General features: G+C 39.3%; 1 protein-coding gene across 1 annotated transcript in view; it reads right to left on the bottom strand.

The window, feature by feature from the left end:
* The window catches only part of GRIK1 (glutamate ionotropic receptor kainate type subunit 1), a 134,939-nt gene that overhangs the window by 78,032 nt on the left and 33,993 nt on the right, over positions 1-22,914 (bottom strand). Inside the window, exons 6-8 of the mRNA XM_058661321.1 lie at positions 14,126-14,179; positions 10,821-10,994; positions 1,432-1,575 (exon numbers count right to left, since the gene is read on the bottom strand). Of these exons, the coding sequence (XP_058517304.1) occupies positions 1,432-1,575; positions 10,821-10,994; positions 14,126-14,179 (372 nt within the window). The remainder of the gene's footprint in view (positions 1-1,431; positions 1,576-10,820; positions 10,995-14,125; positions 14,180-22,914) is intronic.

Below are 22,914 nucleotides of genomic sequence, written 5' to 3'. Positions count from 1 at the left end.
TTTCACTTTCTTTTGCAACTTAATACAAGCAAGAATATGCTTGGGGGTGCTCCCAGTGTTTGAGCTCTAGCTTTCATGCAGCTTTTGCTGCTCCTTGCACTGGTATGAGATAAAAAGGAAGCTAGCTGTTTTCTTGTTAAAGATCAAGATAATCAATGTGGTGATTCAGGACATAACCATTACCGTGGGAAAAGGAGGAGGCTGTCTGCTGATTTTCTATTAGCACGGTATGTCACATTTCTGGAGCCATGAGAAAGGGCATTTCATTTCACGTCTATTTGTAATTTCTTTGTTGCTGTTGCCAGCTTTAAATGCTAGTACCATACTCAGTGAACTGAATAAGGCTATCAATAGTGGTATATTCCAATGGTGAGTAAGTGGCAACATTTTGTAGTCTCACTATGTTTCTGCACTATTCTTCAAGTTATAACCTTCCTCTTTATGCAACAATGTAGCTGCTGATATTCTTACTTTACATGAAAAAAACTCTGAAATACTGCGAGTTTAAGCAACTTGCCCACCTTATATTGCTTATAAACAAAAACATGATCTTTGACCATGGCTGAGCATTATTATCCTGCTTAGTGCTTCCTACTATTCTTCTCTCTTATGGTTTTGTCTCACTCCACCGTTCTCCACTATAGAGCAAAAAGAATGCACTTTTCATTAGCATGCTGGATCTCTGCATTTCATACAGAAAATGCTAGAATAGTGTCACGGAACATCACAAGTTTTGAATACTTCAAAGAACTTTACATCATATTGATACATACTGAGACATATTTTGTAGTCAAAGATAGTTTAGGGATCTCAGAACAGGGCTCTGCAAATGGAAGTCAAACACCTTCAGAGATCAAGATAAAGTAGGCATATTCCAGGATTCCAGGGCATTAGTAAGTGCCCCTCTCCCAAACACTCCATATTCTTAAAATGCTTCTACTACACTGGTAGGGTTTGAATAGGACTAAACTTGTCTGGTTAGCTGACAAAAGGCAAACTAAGTATTTTAAAAAATAAAAAGGTTCTTTGATAGTCCTATACAACCAGAACCTTAAAAATATCACAGGAATTGTGGGTAACGAGTGAGAATTCTCGCTGGCGCCCTTTACTGATGGATGAACCTTCCTGTCGACTGAGTAAACCACAGGAAGAAACATCCATGAGCTCTTACAATTATACATGGTATTTGTAGTATCTGGGGTTGCAGCAGAAATGGAGAGAGGGATAAAATCAAGTAGTTTCCTTAAACTTCCCAACATCACACTTGGAAACTCGTGGTACTTGTTTGAATCAACGTGCAGACACTAAAATCCAAGAAAGAAGTTGATGATAATTGCTCTACTGTTATAAGCGCATACATTGCCATGTAAAAATCTTCCAGGGATTAAAAAAAAAGCGAACAAGGGAAAGCTGTGAGGAAGTGCTACTTGCCTCTTTGATCAGATTCATAAATCTGGGTCCAAGGCGCCATGGTTTGTGTCGATGACATTGTAGGGAGCTGACGGTCAACTGGGCTGCCCGGTGGGAGGCAATGGCCACCATGTACACAGCATCATACATTAGAGCTGCTTCAGTCTGTGAAGAAAAACACCACATTTTATCTTCATTTACACTTTCTACTTATTTTCTTCCATCTGCAAAATCACTATCCCTGCTTCTTATTCTGTATTTGTCTGATTCTCAAAGCCACCTATCCTTTGTCAAGTTTTGATTCCTGATAGCTATTTTTCTCCAAAATAAAACCTCACACTCTTATGTAAGTTGGAACCATTTCTGCGATTTGTTTTGAGTTCTTAAAAGCAATTTGCATCAACCACAAAAGATTTTACTCTAAGCGTTAATATTTTTGGAGTCTCTTCTACATTAAGCATGTTAAGATGAAATACCTTGAGCTGGAAGCTACTAAAACTCAATATTTCTACATCATGCTTTGTTTCTCATCATTCATCTACAACTTCTCAATTTTTTTTTACTGCTTTATATTTGATAGAAATTGCTAGGCTGGCATTGTGGCACAGCGGTTCAGCTTTCCAGCTGCAATGCAAACATTGAATTGGGGAGATGGCTTAAGTTCTGGCCACTTCATTTCTGATCTAGCTCCTTGCTAATTTTCCTGCAAAAGCAACTGAGGATGGTAAAATCCCTTACATCGCTACCTACACAGAATACCTAGATGGAATTCTAGGCTGTTTTGCTTGAACAGCCCTATCATTTTCAACTGTTTGGGGAGTCAATTGGCAGATGGAAGAGCTCTCTCTCTCTCTTGTTCTCTAACTGGCTTGTAAATGTATGTGTATGTGTGTGTGTGTGTATATATATACATATACATATAAACAAAACCTACTGTTGTGCATTTGTTTGTACCAGAATTTAGAGAGCTGTGATCATGGAATCAAGCTCAACCTCAGGTTTGGAAAGACTCCAAAGAAGAAACATGCGTGGCTTTTCCAGGGTGTACCTATTGTTGGCAGCATGCACCTTCCAGTAAAGACCGGAAATGGCCATTTCGTTTGGGTAGCAGACATCGCATTCTGATGTTCTTCATGAACTTCCTCAGATTTGCAAAATTTCACATAATACTTCCTGGATTTTCAAAATTTTTCTTTGCTTCTGGTTTTCTTTAAGGATAAAATCTTTCAAATACTCTCACAGCTTCCTTGAGGGTTTTTACTGCTATTTCAAACACATGAGCTGGTTAAATATTCTCCACAACTCCCCCGAATACACAGAGCACATAGATAAAGCTGTTGTATATATTATGTGGGAAAACTGACCTTCAAGCAGGATATTGATTTTTTTGGAGGGTCATGTGTACACAGCTGGTAATTGGCAGAGTTAAACCCAGAGTCCAGGTCACAGAATGAAGATTACCATTTATTTTTATGAAATCAGTTGATTTGTTCAGCATTCATGATGCACTGATTGGTCATGTCTTAATGCAGGTGGAAAGAGAGTACAGAGGTTGTTGTAGCTTGCATTCTGTCCATCTTTGAGGCCTGGAAAAGCTCTACTCTGACTCGTCATTATTCTGTGCAAGCTCTTTCACTGCATTTTCTTCAGACTTTTTGTCATTTGTTTTTGAAAGTGTTTCTTGATAAGACTGTGGGTTTCTTAAAGGCATACATTTATGGAGGGCAACTTTTGGTTGCTATTATAGCGTCTGACACAGGCAAGTTTTGAAATAAAAGTCCACTGAAGGAATTACTGTTATTTCACGGCTTAAAGTAAAAATGCAATTTTTAGAAGAAGTGTATAATCTTCAGATTTTAATATGCACATTTCAACCCTATCATTGAAATGTAGAGATTATATTGGTAATAATTATGATGGTGATTGCTAAATCTCCAAGCTGCATTCGTGGCTCTCCGTTCCAAACTGACAACACTCATTTTCATGGCTGAGATTTAAACCTATGCTTGCCTTATTCAGCACTCATATTCCTCATTCTTTCCTATATTAGCTGGTACAACTAGGGGATGCCTTGGCAGACTGAGGTTTTAAAAAACACAGTTAATAATGCTACCTAGAATCAATACAACACCTACTGTGCATCAAACGCTGTTTGTTCTCTGTCTTTGACAAACAATGATTTTTCACGATCAACCTTTACTTCTTGATGGTTAAACTCAGAGATTTAATGATGTTTTCAAATTAGTGGAGGTAAAACAATTTTAAAATGCTAAAAGTCAATACCACAGTTTATGCTTTTAACCCTGAAAATATTCTGATTATAAAGTAAGTTACCTGTTTGATGATTTGATGGCCACAGTAATTGATTAGCCAAGTTAGTATTCATTAACAGCTTACTAGATAGCAGACATAGTAAGCTTTTTACCTATTCATATGCTTTATTAGGATTAAAGTTCTGAAACAGCTATTATGTCCATTTTATAGACAGGAAAATAGAGGTTTGGAGAGGGAGAATATCTTGCCTGAAGTGATGCGATTAGCAAGGGAAGGGGTGAGGATCCCAACTCAGAGGTCATATGCACAGATACTGCCCTAAGGTGATCTCGGCCTTTTTCAGTAGAGAGTACTTTTTGACAAGTTCTCATGTGTTTTTGTTAATTTAATTCATAAATGATTTGAAAGACAAACGTAAAATGTGGAATTCTAGTCACTTGACCTTTCTTTAAACTTAGTTTGGACAGATATTTCATTTCCTCTGAGCTGCTTTCAGACTGGCAAGGACAAAACAATAGTTCAAAATGATCTGGTGAACATTTTTGCAGTGCAAACAGAACAATTTGTACTAAAAATACACTACCTCTTGACAAAAAGTGTTTTCTCAGATGAAAACAGTATTTAACTTGCTTCTAGTACTAATAAGCTACCACTGGTTTTTCTCCCCTTTTTTGTTTTGTGCTGGAGGTCTGGTTCATGAACAGCAACTCTCAAGAGAATTTATGGAATTGAGCATGGAATAAGAATACAAACATGTTCTAAATTTTTTGATCCAATATGTTTCTGTTCACTGTGTGTGTGTATGTGTGTGTGTGTGTGTGTGTGTAGACCCAAGGTAGAAATCACAGCGCTGAATATAGAAAACCTTTGAACCCCAATGTGGATCATGAACTAAGTATTTTGAGCACAGCCTTCTCTCCAGCACACACTGATCTGTGAGTTAGTAGAGTTAGCAGGAAAAGGATAACTCAGCAGATTTGTGGTGTTTTTATATCCTGGGGTCTTGGAAATGGCAAATGGTATATGCTGACAATGTGACTTATAGTGATTATCTTCTGTCCTGTTGCTCTAGGTCGTGCTGTATCCGCTTGACCTCAGGAAGGGCCAGACACTGAATAACAGAGTCAGGCTTAAGCCTGATGAATATTTCCCAATTAAAAAAAAGCAACACAGAGGCTCAGGGAAGCCTCCTTGGTTAACACAACTTCACACATTACACATCATTGCTGGGGAGCAAGTACTGTTGGTGAGATTCCATTGGGAAAGAAGATCTAGAATCCTAGCCTTGGCTGCTTCTGGACAATCTTCATTGCATCTTTTCCTTTGATGATTAACTGTAGTCTTTTGGTGCAATATGAGGACAGTTCAAAAAGTTTGTGGAAAATGAGATTTAAAGTAAAATTATTGGGGGATAAAATTTTTTGAATTTCAGGCCTGGTGCGATAGCCTAGTAGCTAAATCCTTGCCTTGCATGAACCAGGATCCTATTTGGAGAGCAGTTCATGTCCTGGGTGTTCCACTTCCCATCCAGCTCCCTGCTTGTGGTCTGCGAAAGCAGCGGAATATGGGTTTTGGGGACACATGGGAACCTGCATCCATGTGGGAGACCTGGAAGCAGCTCCTGGCTCCTGGATTCGGATTGGCTTGACCATTGCAATCACTTGTGGAGTGAACCAGCAGATGGGGGGGGGGGGTCTTTCTCTCTGTCTCTCCTTCTCTCTGCATTCGCCTCTCCAATAAAAACAAAATAAATCTTTAAAAATTAGTTTTTGAACTTCACGCAAGGCTTTTTCCCAGAATACTCAGTTTTCACGACCCTATAAAGAACCTTGAATGCATGTATTCGAAGACTTTTTGCACCGAAATAAAGCCATCCTTTAATCTCATGGCCCACACTTTATGAACTGTCCCTATGAATATAACAAGGTTTCTGAGTTTTGTAAGCCCTTCAGGCAAATCATCAGTCCTGATAGTGAGTTTAGGTACTATCAACGGCAGGCAGGAAGTTAGAGATGAAGGAAAACCAAGAACCAACAAACCAAAACAAAAAGGGAGCTGGAAAAGCACAGCTGGGGGCAGCCTAGTATTTTATATCACAAAGTCCTGTCCAGTAACTGTAGGTGGGCCCAGCCTTCTCCCAGGAGGAACAACCTAGGAGACTCCTCTGCCTGGGGCCAACGGGCATCTGCAGCAACAAAGCCTTGGGAGGAATTTTACCTATTTCCTATCCAGAAAATCTTTTTTTTTCCCATGAAAAGAGAAAAAGGGAGAAGAAATAACAGGCACAGCTGAACCCAGTTCCCTTATCAACACCAGTCTAAATACAGAGAGCTTTCTCAACCTTCCCTGAGAAGTGGGTCACCTCAGCTGTCAGGCATATACCTTGCCTACCACAGTCTACCCATTCAGGCACTGTCCTTGATTATGCTGGTGAAGTGTCCAACCGTTTTGACGAATAACCTACCCCAATATAACAGCTACCTTGCTTGTCATTACTTTTATATTTTATGCCCCAATTCTTTCTCACATGAAGACAAGAACCTATTCCACCTAACTCCGCTGACAACATCAACCCAAGAAATGTCCTCCTTACCTTCAAGACCAGAACTAAGTACATCACGTGGTCTTATCAACTCCCCATACATTTCTGCCTACCTATTGTTGGAAAAAGCTGTAGCTGATAGGGGTACCATAGGGTTTTTGTAGAACACATGGAGAAAAAAGGCATTTGTTTTCCATTTTTCTCCAAATTTGGAAGCATTTGATAACATGATATGGATGGACAAGACTGTTTTTCAGGAGAGACATATCCACAAATCACACTAGTTTCTGTTAATAGCTTCCTCAAGTACAACCCAAATATGTTGGGACAACTTTTTGGCAAAGTGTAACTTCGGATGCCTACATCACATATCCAGGTACCTTCATTTGACTCGTGACCCGGATTGCCATTCCAGCTTGTGGATAATGCGCACCCTGGGAGGCAGCAAATAATAATGTGGAAATGTCAGTTCCTGCCACCAATGTGAAAACCCAGACTGAATTTCTAATTCCTAGCTTTTGCTTCACCCAGCTCTAGTTGTTGTAAGCACTTGGACAGTAAACTGTCCGATGGAAGATCTTTTTGTCTCTCTGTCTTCTCTTTCTTTGTCTGTCTTCACCTTTCAAGCAATACACTTAAAAATAAATACAAGTTTTAAGTCAATCCAAACATCTGCTCCATGGCATAGAGCTAACATGAATTTATTTATTACTTCATCTAAATTAATTTGTCTTCTCTGATAACTTGTTTCCTTGAAGAGATGAATATTTTGGGAAAGGCAGGAGAGCCAGTCTATTACCTGCTAGAGCCCTGTTAAGGAACCTAACATTTTGAGGAGGGGTGTGGGTGTTGCTGAGAAATGAGAGTGGTGGACTTGGTACTGTGTCCCCTGAGTGGCCAGGAAGTAGAGACAGCCACAAGGACCTGGGATTTAGAAAATGGTTGGGGAAGGGAGCAAAGATACCAACACATGCTCAACACCTACGACTTGGTAGATTAGCATTGCGATTCCCCCAATGATCACAATTCCCCACTGATTACTAGCAAATTGGATCACTGAGCATTGGGCAGTTTTTGAGAAAGATGTTGAGGAACAGGGGAACTTGAGCATATGTTGAGCTGGCAAATACACGTGCGTTTCATTGACCATACAAGGCCACAAGGCTCCCAGGTCTCAGCTGGGCACTTTCTTGGACTACAGATAAAATGACAGGAAATAATCTACAAATAAGCAGATTATGCCTTATTGCCTTAGAATATATTTGTTCTTTAATTGACTAAAAGTTAACAAAACAGCATGTACTATCAAGTATATTTTACTCTGTTTTAGAGCCTTTGCATATATTGCCTTAATTAATTGGCAATATAATCATTTAAAGTTTGATCGTAAAGGTTTGCAGACATGCAAACACATTCATAAGCATTACATAACATGCTCAGATCACTCAGTTAAGAGATACAGCAAATCCTTACTTTTCCTAGTGAATCCAGCTGCAAACTATTTCTCATGGCAGGTGTAGCAGTGGGTGCTCCAGGTGCATACTCAATGATAGTTTCCTGTGGATACTGATTTGTGGAAATGTTCCCATGTACGAGATCAGACTAAGGCTGCTGGCTTCACTTCACATTATGAAAGCATTTGAAGAATTAGGCAGATGGTCGGCAGATCAATGTTGTATTATTTTTCTGATGCGTGTGCAATGGTGAGTCGTACACGTTTTTGGTCCACAACATAAGAGTTGTCCATTTCATGACTCAAGTCCATCCAAAAGCCAGTCAATGGAAACAGCTCACATTCTCGACTTTTAAACACAGTGAAAGGGAATGGAAGTAGATTTTGTCAAATTAACAATGTTTGTTAATTCACACTTCAGTTGATAAGACACTCCTTTTAAAATCTCAGATGTTTTTTAATGAGTTTTGCTACTGCCTCAGTTTTCTTAATCATCTCAATTTTAACCTCATTTTCAAAATTAATATTTTTTATTATTGGACTCTTGTTCTAAAGTGGGAAATAAAGATTTCTTTTGGATTTGAGCAAAATGGACTTGTTTTCAGTTTTGGATATACATGCTAATCGCATATGTAATTATAGTCTTGGCATACTTTTTAGTATGTAAAACATTAAGAATTTCTTTATAGTTGAAAATATTAAGGTAATAGCATATCCTATGCTTGTTTTATTATCAAATGGCATAAATGGTGGTTAGTGTATGGCAGATTTTTTATTCTTCTTAAAAATTTTTTTCATGATGCAGTTTTATAGGCTCATGAATCACCCCTTTTCCCATTCTTACTAGTGCTCCCCACTCCCTCGTCCACCACTGTTTCCCCTATACAATTGCAATAGTTTAGTCCTTCAACAATAGTCCCAAGTCCATCATTCTGCTATTTAAGTGTGTCATAACATTGTAGATACAGACAGTGGTGGAAAAAACACTAGTATTTATGTGTTGACTAAGTATTTTATTAATTTATCACATAGGAGAGTTTGGCTAGAGGCCACATGAGCCAGTGGGCTAAGTTTGTGGACACGGAATCTAATATTTAGGCTAATAGTCCAGTTAGTGTCCTGCCATCTGCGCTTCAGTGCCATACCCTCAACGTAGCCGCCTCCAGCAGAAACAGAAAAGGAGAGTAAGTGTTCCAAGACTCTTTGGACAGATAATGGCAATATCATGCTTCACAGAACCAGCTTCCAAGTTGGTCTGCAAGGCTGCTAGATCTGAGTTCCAGTGTCGGATCACCGTTCATTTTACTAGTGTCGACATGACTGACATAGCTACTCTGCCCTCTTTTACAGTTCCCTGGTGAGATTCTCTCTTCTGGCATGGCAAACCACTTTCCATTGTTTATAATAATAGTAATAGTCTTAAAAAACACAGATTTTAAACCCCTCTGGCGGAAGGATGACAGCAGTAAGTACCAGGCAGGATAGGGATGCTTCATCCACCAGGGCTAAGATCTGCCAAACTCCTGCCCAGGAGCCTGCTTTAGCCCAGCCCACCAGCCACACCTCGGGGAAGCCATATTGCCACCTGCCCGGCCAGATTTCACAAATATTACACAGCCCAGTCTTCCCTGCTCTTCCTCATCTCGGCCAATATGGACAAAATGTCAGTTCAGTGGATCTGAGTTCACACACACACACACACACACACACACACACACACACACACACATATATTAAGCCATCCTCGATGAATATTTAATGTGTGTTATGAATCCAAAATCTGTGTTAACATGGCTTTAAACTGTACTATTTTTAATGGGGCATACAAAGCACAGGTAAAATACTTTGAGAGTTTATCCTGTGACAGAAATCTTTTTGGAAAGTGAGAAGGTGGGCAGACAATGTTGAACCACATAGGAATTCTTCAGAATTACAAATTCGAGGGTGAGCAGAGAAAAGTCACCATATTAGTGCAATTGATTTCTCTTGCTGTGACACTCCATACCACCTTTTCAGAAGATGAGTATTTCCCTAAATGTTCTCCACTTGTTCTTATTCAAAGCCATGTTTCAAATCACCCCCAGGCTCATTTGTACTCAAATAGTTTCCGTCATTATCTCACAAATCACGGTGTATTCGAAAAATCATTTCAGGTTTGAAAAACAGTCAGGATCCCGGAACATGGAACCATCCAGAAATACTTAATTCATTCATTTATTTCTTCTTTTTACTTGGTCCTCATAGGAAAGAGAAAAGCAAAATCCCAAGTTCATTTCTCTGAGAGATGATGCCTTTCAGTTATCGGTAAATTGCTTCTTAAAAGAAAGAGTATTTCTCCCGATGATGGAAATAGAGAATGAAATACTATGCCAATTTAAAATGCTATTACCTGCTTGTATTCTCAATATCTGTGCCCTTAGATGCCACTGGTCTTTCACAGGAAACTTTTTATTATTATTTCCTGCCATTTTCTTCATTACCCAGAGAGCTTTGTTAGAGCAATAAAGCAAGGGTAGGCACTTCTGACAAGAGACGGATGACATCATCAAGAAGCTCTCTGATGAGGTGACTTGCAATTGATGTGTTCGGCGGAGTGCCTCTGACTTGTCAGGAGGAGGGCTTGGCACCTGCTTCCGGAGCGACATATGGCTGCATTTGAGCACTGTCACGGCCTAGGAGGAGTGCCTGCGTGTGTCCAGGGTAGGACGGATAGGAACCACACACTTGATGTGAGACTGGCTTTACTTCACATCTGCTTTATTTGATGAGATGGGGCAATAGCAGGGAAGGCAAACTGGCAGGTTTTCCACGTCTTTCTTCCACTTCTGGTACGACCACATCCCCAGGGATAAAAACTTTCCCTTTGTCTTATTTCAGTTCCTGCTTTGTCTTTACTGGGCCAGAGAAGGTGTCAACTTTGTTATCTGCATCATGTATACTCAGAAAGCTAAAAATTACTGCCTCTGAGAGTGGCCAGACATAGTTCTTCCAAATAACCCAAAAGATCACTCCTTCTCCCATGCAGTTCAAGGTACACATTATAACACTTTTTCCTCAAACGTAAAAGGTGTAGAAGGATTTTCATCCCAAGACCTAAGGAATTAGCATGATTTTATATGAATTGAGGGTAAAACCACTTACTGTCATCATGCCATCCAAAAGGCCAGTCTCAGGCCTGGGTGGGGCCTGCAACCTTTCCATGGACCACTTCTCAATGATGGATGACACGTGAGGATTATCAATGTTCAGCAGTCGAAACCCAGTCATATTTACACCACTGTACCTATAGAGTTCCAGATCCAGAGCAAATAAGTCCTGTGCAATATAAAAAAATAATAAAAGTAGAAAGGATTTAGCATTGTTGATGTACTTAGGCAAAGGAGAATTAATGACAGTAGAAGTAGCACATAGGTGAAAGGAGAAATACAGCCAGTGTCATCCCATTTTTGTAAAAAATACCAAACAGCTCCCACTCTTTCATTCACATTCTGCCTGAGCAATTCTGAAGCAGAGAGCAATTGTCATTTTTGCTCACCTAATCAAGAACCGTGAGAGTCTGTGGACCAAGAAGGGGAATTTGGCTTCCAGTAAGTTTTATACCCTTAGACACAGAATAGCTTTTGGTGGGGCAGAATGGAAGAGATAATTGTGTTTATTGTGATCAGCGCTTTTATTTAGTAGATGAAAGGTACTGAGGTGCTGAATGGCAATGAGGCAGAATATCTCTGGCTGCCTCAGGTTGTTCTAGGTCTTGGCATGGAAATGAAGTCTGGAACCTGTACACGAATCTCATAGAAAGACCATGCCTAGCTCACAGATCATAACTCACATTCCCTACAATCAGGACAGGAGAATGCTCATGGACATTCATGCAAAATAAGAACCACAAGGTTCTCCTCAGGGGATATTACTGGGCATATGGCTGAGCTCTTAACAGAGCCTTTTCCTTTCCAGAATGGGATTCAGAATAGGGTCTCACCCACCCCAACGTCTTCCATTACACCGGGTGAGGCTGTATATAAACAGAAATTTTGTAAATTGATTCATATGTCTAATGCACCTACATAGTAATTTGACTGAAAAACATATATGTAAGAATGAATAAAACTTTCTGAATAGCATTTAACAGAAAAATCTATAAAAATTCCCTGTCAGTAAAACTGTTTGCAAAAGAGTACATTGTCAGTGATTCTAGTGGCTACTCAACAGTAGCAGCTTCAGCAACTCTTTTTGATTTGCCTTTGCATGAGATGCATATGGATTTATTCTTTTAAAGAGATCTGTTGCTACCCTTGCCCATGACAACTCTGGTCTAAGATGTAGGACTCCAGGAGAGTAGCTCTCTGGTTCCAGCTCAGTGTCAGCAAAGATTGTAATGCTTTTTAAGTATTATATAGTTCTTTTCTTTGCACTAAGTAACTGATTTTTTTCCTTTGGATTTTTTAATACTCATCAGCAGCAATGTTAAGATCAGAAATGGAAAGCAGAACAGAATGCCAGTAAAACCCAAGGGAAGTGCTTCAAGAGACTAAGTTACAGAATAAGATCCAGGAAAGAATAACTTCTATAGCATGCCTATATATGAAAGTTTCTCAAGCAGCAGAAGTTACACAGAAACTTCCAGAATGCACTTAATGTATTTAACCCATGAGGTATTGGATAACGCATAAATATAATGTACTAAAATGAGCCCATCAGACACCTGCAAAAAATGTGCAGTTTTCCTACAATCTGTGGTTTCTGTGTCAGGCAGAAAGTGGAGATTCCAAGCTCTGAACTTTGGCACCCTGCTGTGACTGCAGGATGGGGAAAGGGGTACTGTGAGGATTTAACAGCAACCACACTGCCCAGTTGGCTAATTCATGACTATTTCCACTGATGACCAGCGTCTTTAGATTGTATTGTCCATGCCATTTCTCAAATTTGTGGAAAAGCAGCTGTTTCTAGAGCACAGCTGGGATTGGCAGAAAGTTCTAAGGCAGATGTCAGATGCCATCTTCTAATACCAGGTGTTTGTGGAGCCAGAGGGAGGTCCATATTTGTGAATGGGCAAGATACTTAGAATGTCCAAGGTGGAAGTGAATGTTCCTGTGTGCCACATTGGGTTGCTGGGTTGGAATCCCGCCTCTGTCTAACCCCACCTCCCTGCTAATGTATACATTCGGAGGCAGTGCATGATGAGTCAGTCAAGTGACTGTATCCCTGCCATTTGTATGGATGACCACGGTTAAGTTCTATACTGTTTGTTCAGTCTTGTCCTAGCTCTTGATATTAAAATGTTGTGAACATCTGAGGAGACAAAAAAAAGTGGTTGGGATATCTCTGTGCCTCTGCTTGTCTTTCAAATACATTAAAAATAGATACATAAAAAGTACAAAAAAGTGTTTCCAGGGTTTCCCTTCGTAGTTCCAAAGAAGGGTCTGACCATGAAGGTGGGATGATGGGCACAGGAGATCATGGACCCATGGGTCAGGAACTTCTGCCATATACCTTGCTGCCCTGCCCCCAACTCAATAAACGATCCCTGCCCGCTGCGTCAGAGCATCCGTTTTGTCATGCTAGCGGAGATCCTTGAGTCAGTACTACTATCTACCACTTCAGGGAATAGAATGAGTGTGACAGCTCCTTGTTTTTTCCTGTTCTGATTTCTATGATTTCTCCTATTTGCATGGAGTCAGTTTTATTTGCTAAAATCGTTTTTGTGCTGAATCCCACAGAGTCTAGATAAACTGTGCTTGGCATACACTAAGGCTAGCAAATGAGGTTAATTCCGGGTTTTACCCAAAAGTGTGTGAATAGGGGTGGGACTCGGGGGAGTAGGATGTGTAGGCGAGTATGCATGTGTATGTGTGTGTGGTTTCTGATATCATTTGACTGATAGCTATCACATCAATGAGGTATATTAAAGGCACTAAATTATTATCCTTTGTTCTGATAATCTCTCAACATTCAATGCATATCCGCGTTTGTATTTTTAAGGTTTAGAGCCACAATTGCTATTTGTGGTGAAAAAGGCTTAATGTGAGGCTCATCTCTCTAGTTGCTTTTCTTGACAACTTACCAAACACATGTCAGGTCAACAAACCCTGGACATCCCAGCTGTCTCCTGACATAGGCAGGAAAACCACATCATATCAAAGACCAAGACACACTTCACTGGACTCAATAATATCAATGATAGATGGGGTTTCTTTCAGAATAATTTACACTTTGATGATTTCTATTTTCATTTTAATTCCTTTCTAGATGCACATGTGTTGGGTGCTAGATTTTTGCAACCAATAAAAACTCGTAGTTGAGCATTACCATGCTTAGGGAATTCTCAGGATAGTAAGGCAAATTTTCACAACACTAGGCTGCCCTTAATATGAGTTGAACTGACACTGAATTTGCCATGTAAACATGTTTCTTAAGTTGTGGAATGAGTTTCTACCAGGTATGCTTACCAGAGTTGTGAAAAAATAATGGTAGTACTCTGTCATCATGCCCATGAACAGAATCTGCAAAAGAGAAACAAGAGGAGGAATTGGGAGCAGAACTATAAAAAGAACTGGATCATTAGCAGGGTGACTGCAAAAGCTTGGGAATAGAGAACAAGAGGTACTTTGAAAATCCATAGATTTGGCAGATCAGAAACTTCAGCCCAATTAGAGGTTGGTGTGGAGCAAGGTCACTGCTCCTCATCTAGTTCTATTTCCATTACTCCAAGTTAGATTTACATCAGTCTGATGTAATCTAAAAATAGTTTATGCTAAAGGAGTTTTGTACCTAGAGTTGCCCATAATGGCACAGCATTTTGTCTTTGCTATTGCCTGGACTCCCACATAATTCCATGCTTAAAAATATACTTTGTTGATCTCCTTAACCTTGACACTTAGCATTAATGCTCCCCCTCAGAACAGAGCTCATTAAATGTGAAAACAGCAATGCTGGCTGTATATAGATATCTTTAAATAACAATTTACAAATGCATCTTTCTCCGAAGCACTTTTATCTACCCCCTTTCCTCTTTTTATAACATGGAATGAGTGGAAGAGAGACTCCACATCCAGATGAGGGAAGGGGACAGTCTTATTTCAGTGGCATGCTGTCTCAGTTCTGACTCTGAGTCATGCGTTTGGGCTCTCGACCCTCCCATATATCCTGGAATTGTGGTTATTGTTGATATCTTGCTGAGGAGGGAGAGAGAGGAGGTGAATGGAAAGGACACAGGTACTTGGTGGCAGTACTTTATTAAAGTGTGATCTTTTGGATTCCCGACAATGGTGTCAATTGAGAAGAAACACTTGAAAATAATGTCCTGACTCTAAACAAGAGCATCCTTTTCCTTGGGGCAGGTTACCAGAAGTATTGCATTTTTTTCAGTCATTGCATATAAATCAATGGGGGAAGATGTGGAAATATAATTTCCAAGGAAGTTTTACCCACAACTCTGGTTACAAGTATCCCGTGTGGAAGTTTTAAAATCTGACATCTATAGTTCATCACAGATATATCCTAAAGTGGAATTTTTGAAAGTGAAGCCTTGGTCTGTGTCTCATATCAGTTGTTGAGAATCACTATTCTATGTACAACTTTCACATTTGCATTAAACAACAGTGACATTCAGAGATGGAATAAAAGGTCTCCGGAGGTCCTGGAAGATGTCTAGTATACACAGACTATAAAATGGTGTTACAGGAAAGGAATACAAAGGAAGGTGGAAATGATGACTGCACTTAACATAGCATGAACCTGAACCCAACACTTCTGAGCAACATCTCTGCTAAGGTGGAAACCAGAGGAATAGTCAGTGTAATCATAACGTCACAAAACCACAACAAATGGTAAGAAGTTCTTGCCATGAATCCATGAGCCAATACTGTGCAAGTCACTCCTACAGAGATAACAGAGCAGGCATGCACAAAAGTTTTTTTTTGTGCTTCAGGGCCATGAGTAACATTTACAGCCACGCATGGTGAGGTCTTGTTAGCTGGTCTCTTATATCATTCAAGCATAAAAAGCTAACCTGCTGGGGTCAGTCAGGAATCCAATTTTTCACTTTGGTCATTACGTAGTGTAATTGCAGCCAAGACTAAATCTTGAAAGGGAGCTGGGTGGGTTTTATGTGAAGATGTAGACTTGGATACTGAGGTTTAAAATACTGTTTCTGCAACTGAGGATGAAGCAAAAAGCCACCTGAGCTTATCCCTTGGTTGGAAATATGTTTTTAAACTTCATTGTAGATGTTTTTGAACCTCTGCAGTGGTTGTAAGCATTTTTTAAAACAACCATTTTGCTAATTATTTTTTATTTTTGTTTTTTATAATTCCTAGAGGCAAATATTCACTTGATATGCCTCTTACTCAGTGTTAGAAATGCAATATGAAAATAGAATGAACAAATAACCCACAGGCCAGCTTTTGTGGAAGAAAGAACCCTTGAGACCCTCCAGATGCAATTTTTATTTCTAGTACTAGGGAAAATAATTAGTCCCCATTCTCTTTCCTAGGTAGTTTCTTTCCTGAGTGTCTTCTAGTCTTCTAGTGTCTTCCCTTGAATTTATTAGAAATGGATATTAAAAAGAAAGTACTCTCTCTGATTGTTGGCCTGTCCAACCTGGGAACTCTGTAGAACCCAGGTGTACTCAAAGCTTTTAGAGAAGAACAAGGCCAATAACACCAAAGGTGGAGAGGCTAAAATAGTTCCTCGTATAATGGTCTGTGGACTGGTTGGAACCAGCTATTTTGCCCTGTTTTATAACTGAAAGTATTGCTTGGCAGGTATTTGACATAACAATTAAGACACTAGTTAGTACTTCCCCCTCCCCACATTGGAGCAGCTCCAGTTCTGGAGCCTGGTTTCAATTCCCAGCTAAGGAAGACACTTGAAGATGGTGATGACAGCTCCTGTGACTTGACCAATGACATTGCTGTAGGATACCTAGTTGGAGCTCTCCATTTCTGGATTAACTGTGGACATGTGGACAGTGAACCAGCAGATTGGGGGGCACTCTTGCTTGTTCTCGCTCTTTCTCTTAAAGATTAGTTGTTTGAAGGAAAGAGTTGCAGACACCGAGAAGGAGACAAAGAGGAAGAGATTTTTCCACCTACTGGTTTACTTCTGAGATAACTGCAATGGTTGGGGATGGACCAGGCAAATGTTAGAAGGCAGGAGCTTCACACAGATTTCCCATGGGGGTGATAGAAAGCCAAATAGTTGTGTCATTTTACACTACTTTATCAGGCCATCAGTAGGGAGCTGATGCAGAAGTGGAGCCCCTGGTGTCTAAACAGGAATTTACACGAGATGCTGGTGTCAAATACAGAAATTTTTCTTGTGTGCTACAATGCTAGCACCTTGAATTTGCTCAAATAATTTTTAGAAATTGAAAGAGTGCAACTATTGCATTTGTGCAATTATTTTTTCTTTACATGTTGGTATTGAACTACAGATCATTAAGAGACCAAGAAAGTGTCACAACCTGATAAATGACACTTGTAAAAATACAAGACAATTATGATACAGGGAGTTTCTGATAGTTCTTGGCAAAAACTGAATTATTTTTGAAAGGTTTCCTTCTCTAAATATTGAAACAGCACTAGTCAGCAGAACTGATCAGGTGGTAGTGAGTCATTTTCAATAGCACAGAACATCTTGTCACATGCTAATGCATAATGAATGTGCCTAACTGTATTATTGATACTGATAACACAATCCCTTTCAATTCCTTCATTAATAGGTCCTTTTAATTTTTTAATTCTTAATGGTATTATTGTTGTTAAGTAACTTATTAAACAGCTTTGCTGTGTATACATCTAAGTCATGACATTAAGTTATAGATGATAAGACTCCTAAATATTTTTATAACATTACATTTCCTGAATAGCTATAAGGTTGAGAGTCTACTTCCTGTGTTGAATTTGGAAGAATGTGGATATCCGTAGGACCAGTTGCCTATTTGACCAACATGTGATAGGATGGCATTTCCTGGATCCTGCACTGAGGTGGGGCCATACTCCCATTTTGAATAATGAGAAAGAAAAAAAAAACTGACATATGTTAACCTTGTAGAGAACTCGTTGCCCCAGACATGTGGCCAGCATATTATTAATGTCACAACAAGCTCTTCCTTTGAATAAACACATTTTTTTATGTTTCATGAATATGTAATTCATCTATGTGATCTCACTTACAACTTTTAAATTGAGAAATTTAGAGTGGAAATTTCATATCCAGCCTCATCCAACTAGTCAGGAACAGAGACTATTTTTATGTCAATGTTATTTAGCTATATCCTCTCCGTGTCTAACTTCCCCCTTCATGCAAACTCTTCTCTCCTTTTAAAAATAATTGTTATTTCAAATGTGTTTTTCTTATGTATCCCAGCTTTTAAAAAAAGATTTGTTTATTTTTATTGGAAAGACATAATTACAGAGAGAAAGAGATAGAGAAAGAAAGATCTTTCAACTACTGGTTCACTCCTCAAGCAGCTGAAATGACCAGGGCTGATCCCAAAGTAGGATCTAGGAGCTTCTTCCAGGTCTTCCGTGTGTGTGTAGGATCCCAAGGCTTTGGATCACCCTCTCCTGCTTTCTGAGGCCACAAACAAGGAGTTTGATGGAAAGCGGAGCAGCAGGACCACGAACCTGTGCCCATATGAAATCCCAGTACATGCAAGGTGAGAATTCAGCCACTGAACCATCACACCAGGCCCCTAGTGTTCTTATCTTTTTTTTTTCTAAGCATAAAGACAGTGCAGATAAGTAAATAATCTTGATTGGAATAAGTTGATTTTTTATCTGTAAGAGAAGTGAGCTCTTAAAGTCTGATGTAACTGGCTGGGTTAAATCTCGAAAATAAGGCAACCAAGAAAAGTGATTTTCCCTCAACACCATTGCCATTACACATAGTTAATCATACTCTATATTACTGTGGACTCAGTTAAAATAACTCACAAGAGTTCAATTTAAAAATGTTCTGCATGCTTATGGCATCTGGTTTTATCTAGGTAGCATAATTCTAAATTAGCAAGAGAAAAGGTAAGTTGTATCTGGTTTTTAGGCTTTCTTATACTATCCTGCTGATTATGGAAATGTTCTATTTCCTTCTTCATTGGATAGAAAATACTCTTTTTCCGCATGTATCAAGTGGATTATCAGAAGCCAGAATGAAAAATCAATTGGTTCCTGATAATTATGATCATACTATTAACATCAATACCCTCGTACACAGTGGTTGTCCATCAACCAAGGTGATCCAACTTTGGTCAAGTTGATTTCTGGAATTTTGATGACAGTACTCTTACAACTTTGTACCTAACAGCGTTGACCTCCTTGGTGCAGCCTTGCTATTTTCATCAAAGACAATCCATTACATTTTAGTAGGAAAAGTTATCAAAGCTAGAAGAATAACACCAAGGCCACATTTTCATTTGTTGCATAAGTCTTCATTGAAATCTAGGTGAAAACGACAGAGAAATGCATAGCTTTTGGGGTCCAAAGCCTTAATCACTGTCAGTGTCATTTAATAAGTTATCCGCTAATCCTTTAGATTAAATTTTTCCAGAATGTGACAAGAATCCTGAGAATCCTGTACTTTATTGTGATATGATCAATTCCAAAAGGCATTGGAGTGCTATAGATGCTTCAACAAAATACTCTTCTATACATTTTTAGCATCTGTCACTAAGGGCAATCTGTAGGTGACAAATAATTGCCACCATCCTGCTATTGCTGAAGTAGAAACTTAAAATGGAAACTAGTAGGCTTCTAGGCAATTTTTTGGTGTACCAGTAATATATGTTTATATATTACTGCTACTTTCCATCAAAAAATAGGTGTCCTAGAAGTTTGCATTGACTAAACTGAAGTATATTGCTCCTTTTACAGCCTTCTCAATATCAGGTTAAATTCAAAGCCATCAGGTACGATTTCTAGTCACTAATTTCAAGTGAATAAGTCCCAAATGTGTGACATGCAATGTGGTCAAAACAATGATTTCATCTCAAGACAGAAATAAGTTCTTTTGATATAGGCATCTTCAGGAAATCAACTGAATGCTTTCAAGTTTCAGAGAAGCAATTTTAAATGAAGGTTTGGACTAGGGTATATCTCTTTTCATCTACAAGCACCCTATGCTCTGAAGAGGATTGACAACAGAAAGAGGGACAGCAAACGTCTTCTATTTGCTAGTGCTCCAGAAATGGTTCAGTGATCAGATCTAGGCCAAACCAAAACTAGGAGCCAGAAGTGTCTAAATCTTCTGTCGGCTTCCAAGGCACACTAGCAGGGAGCAGAATTGGAAGTGGAGCAGCAGGGACATGAACTGGTACCAATTTGGGATGCCAGTGTGACAGGTGGAGGTGTAACCTGCCCAAACCACACAATGAGTTCCTAACCAAACCATATGATTTTTAAAGCTGATCATTTATGGAATGATTCAGGTTTAATAAGCCTTTAGACCAGCTCACTGTTGGAAAAAATTTATGCTACTTAGAGTGATTATAACTTACATATAGTAGTGTAACGTGTAGAAAGTAGTGTTGTACTGAACTTGATATACAGAAAAAGTGAGTTTCCTTATGAAGCATATTGAATCATGAACCCATTAACATGCCCAGCTCTTGCTTCCACAGCTAATGTAAGATGTTACAATCCATGGTGAAACCCGAGGTGAGTGAATGAAACATTTTGGCATGCACAGGGTTCTCTGAGTTAACAGAAGTGATATGCTATATCATCACATGACACTTTAAAAGATGATGAAGGCAGGAAAGTCAGAAAGTAGAGAGGGTGATATAAAAATGGAAGCAGAAGGTGGGAGGTGATATGATGTGATGTTGACCCATGAGTCGAGACAAGAGGAAGCTGGGAAAGACAGGAAACCAGCTTCCCACTGAAGCTTCCAGAAGGAATGATGGGTTAGAAGCAACTTTGTTTCAGATTTCTGACCTGTATAGGTGTAGAATGACACACTATATTTTCCAAAATGAGAAAAATTATGCTGTTTGTTGCAGCAGCAATAGAAAACCAGCACACCTAATTTTGTTTTCATCTTCTGGTCATTATTGTGCATGAGCTGGCATAATTTGGTCATATAATCATCAGAGTTGTATTTGAAGAGGAAAAAGACTTTTCTGTTGTTTGAGATTGAGAACTTTCTCTATTTTTCTGACCTCCCTTCCCATTCACTTTGACTTCTCTACAAACATACACACAGATAAAAGCTAACCTCTAAGCAAATACAGCTTTTTTTCATCCTTTTGTAAGTGGTGGTATTACCATTTACCACCCTGATCATTTTTCCTTTGCCTCTGTGTTACACAACAGGAAAGTAAAAGCTGCTCTGTAGAGCTAGTTTATATTTGACACACCTGAGAGTGTGTTCTAACCCTTGATGAGCTTGTCTCTCCAGAAATATGATCAGAGAGAGAATGGAAGCTGAAACCAGTCTGTATGAATGAGTGGAAACCAATGAGGATTCGTTCAGCTTCAGATGCTTCGACAAGAAGAGTCAGGTTGTCTCACCCAGGTGCACAACAGACAAGATAAAGCTATTTAAAGAATACAGACTGTTGTGAACGGAACACGGGGGGAAATTCCTGTGGTGGAAAGAAATAGGCAATCTGGCAAAAAAAAAAGGAGAGAGTGAAGACTTAGGAGGATTACATGAACCTCAAAGATAAACTCCCTGTAACTTCCTGGGGAAATCTCTGGGAAGATGATGCCTCTGAAAGAATAAAGGGAAGAAAAGTTTTAACTGTAAAGTACTGAACACAATCTGGAAGCTCTAAAGAGACAGAGGGTTGAATACCAGTGTGGCATTTTTGCAATCAGCTTCTTTTATCACAGCGGTTAAAAAAATACTTCAAATTTGTCTCTTGAAGGACAGAGAGAAATGTAGCTATTTAATGACGATTTTGATGATATCAAGAAATAGTTATGCTCAATCTGGTATCTCATCCTAGGTTGTTTGGACAGCTTTATTCTTTCAAATGATCTAAAAACCATTAGATTTGGAAAACAGCTGTTTTTAGTAATTTTTTTTTTGTTTTTTAAGATTTATTTATTTTTATTGGAAAGTCAGATTTACAGAGAGAAGGAGATAGAGAAGGATCTTCCATCTGCTGGTTCACTCTCCAAGTGGCTACAATGACTGGAGCTGAGCAGATCTGAAGCCAGGAGCCCGGAGCTTCTTCCAGGTCTCCCACGTGGGTGCAGGGTCCTAAGGCCTTGGGCCATCATTTACTGCTTTCCCAGGCCATAGGCAGGGAGCTGGATGGGAAGTGGAGTAGCTGGGACACAAACCAGTGCCCATATGGGATCTTGGCACATGTAAGAGAAGGACTTTAGCCACTAGGCAAATGTGCCAGGCCCAGAAAACAACTCTTTATATCAAACTGAGAAAGTGCATTTACTAAGGAATTTAAAGAATTACTTCCATTTAAAAACATTCTGATTTGTTTGGATGGGGAATTCTCCTCAGCATCAGTATTTATTTAAAGTCCACCAGGTTATACTTGTGTGTTGTTGTTGGAACTGAGAACCAATGATTTATATGCACCAAGCTCACATTTGTAAGTCACAGCCAGAATAATCACCGTTATTAATTGCTGAGTGCCACAATGTGTCCACCATAATAATAGGTTCTTTACGTAGAATAAGCGAGGAGGTGTTCATCTCAATTTAAACATTTACACAGCAACAAATCATTGTTAAGGTATTTGAACTCAGGTTTGATTTTTGATCCTGAGCTCTTAGCACTACACTAATTCACTCATTGATAGAGTAGACATGAGTGGCAAGAAAATCAATAACTTGCACAAAAACCCTTCAAGACATTGACATCCCAAATAAAAACATGGCTATTTGATGAGAGCTAAGTTAGAATCACAATAGTTGCAGATTTATTGGCCAAGATAAACTCAAACCAAGAAAGATTCCTAAACACCTACTTTCATATTTACTCCTCTGGCACAAAAACCTGGATCCAGCTATAAACAATTTTACCTTGTACAACGCCCCGGGTTCTACCAGGAGCTGGCTCGCTGCTTCTCTCTTGTGGGAGAGGGGTTCTCCCTGATCTTCTGTTACAATAGCTCCTGAGATGCTTAAAATAGGTCTAGATTTTCTTGTGATTTTAAAGTCCTTCATGACATTTAGCAAGAGATTAAACTCTTTCATGAATTCACCTTTCAGTAAGAAGGAATAGCCTGCAACTATTGAAGCAGATTTTATCTTGATTAAGATGCTAT

This window comes from Ochotona princeps, chromosome 3 (genome assembly GCF_030435755.1).
Source record: "Ochotona princeps isolate mOchPri1 chromosome 3, mOchPri1.hap1, whole genome shotgun sequence".
Classification (NCBI taxonomy): domain Eukaryota; kingdom Metazoa; phylum Chordata; class Mammalia; order Lagomorpha; family Ochotonidae; genus Ochotona; species Ochotona princeps.
The sequence above is the reverse complement of the archived record's forward strand: the minus strand, read 5'-3'. Positions and strand labels throughout refer to the sequence as shown.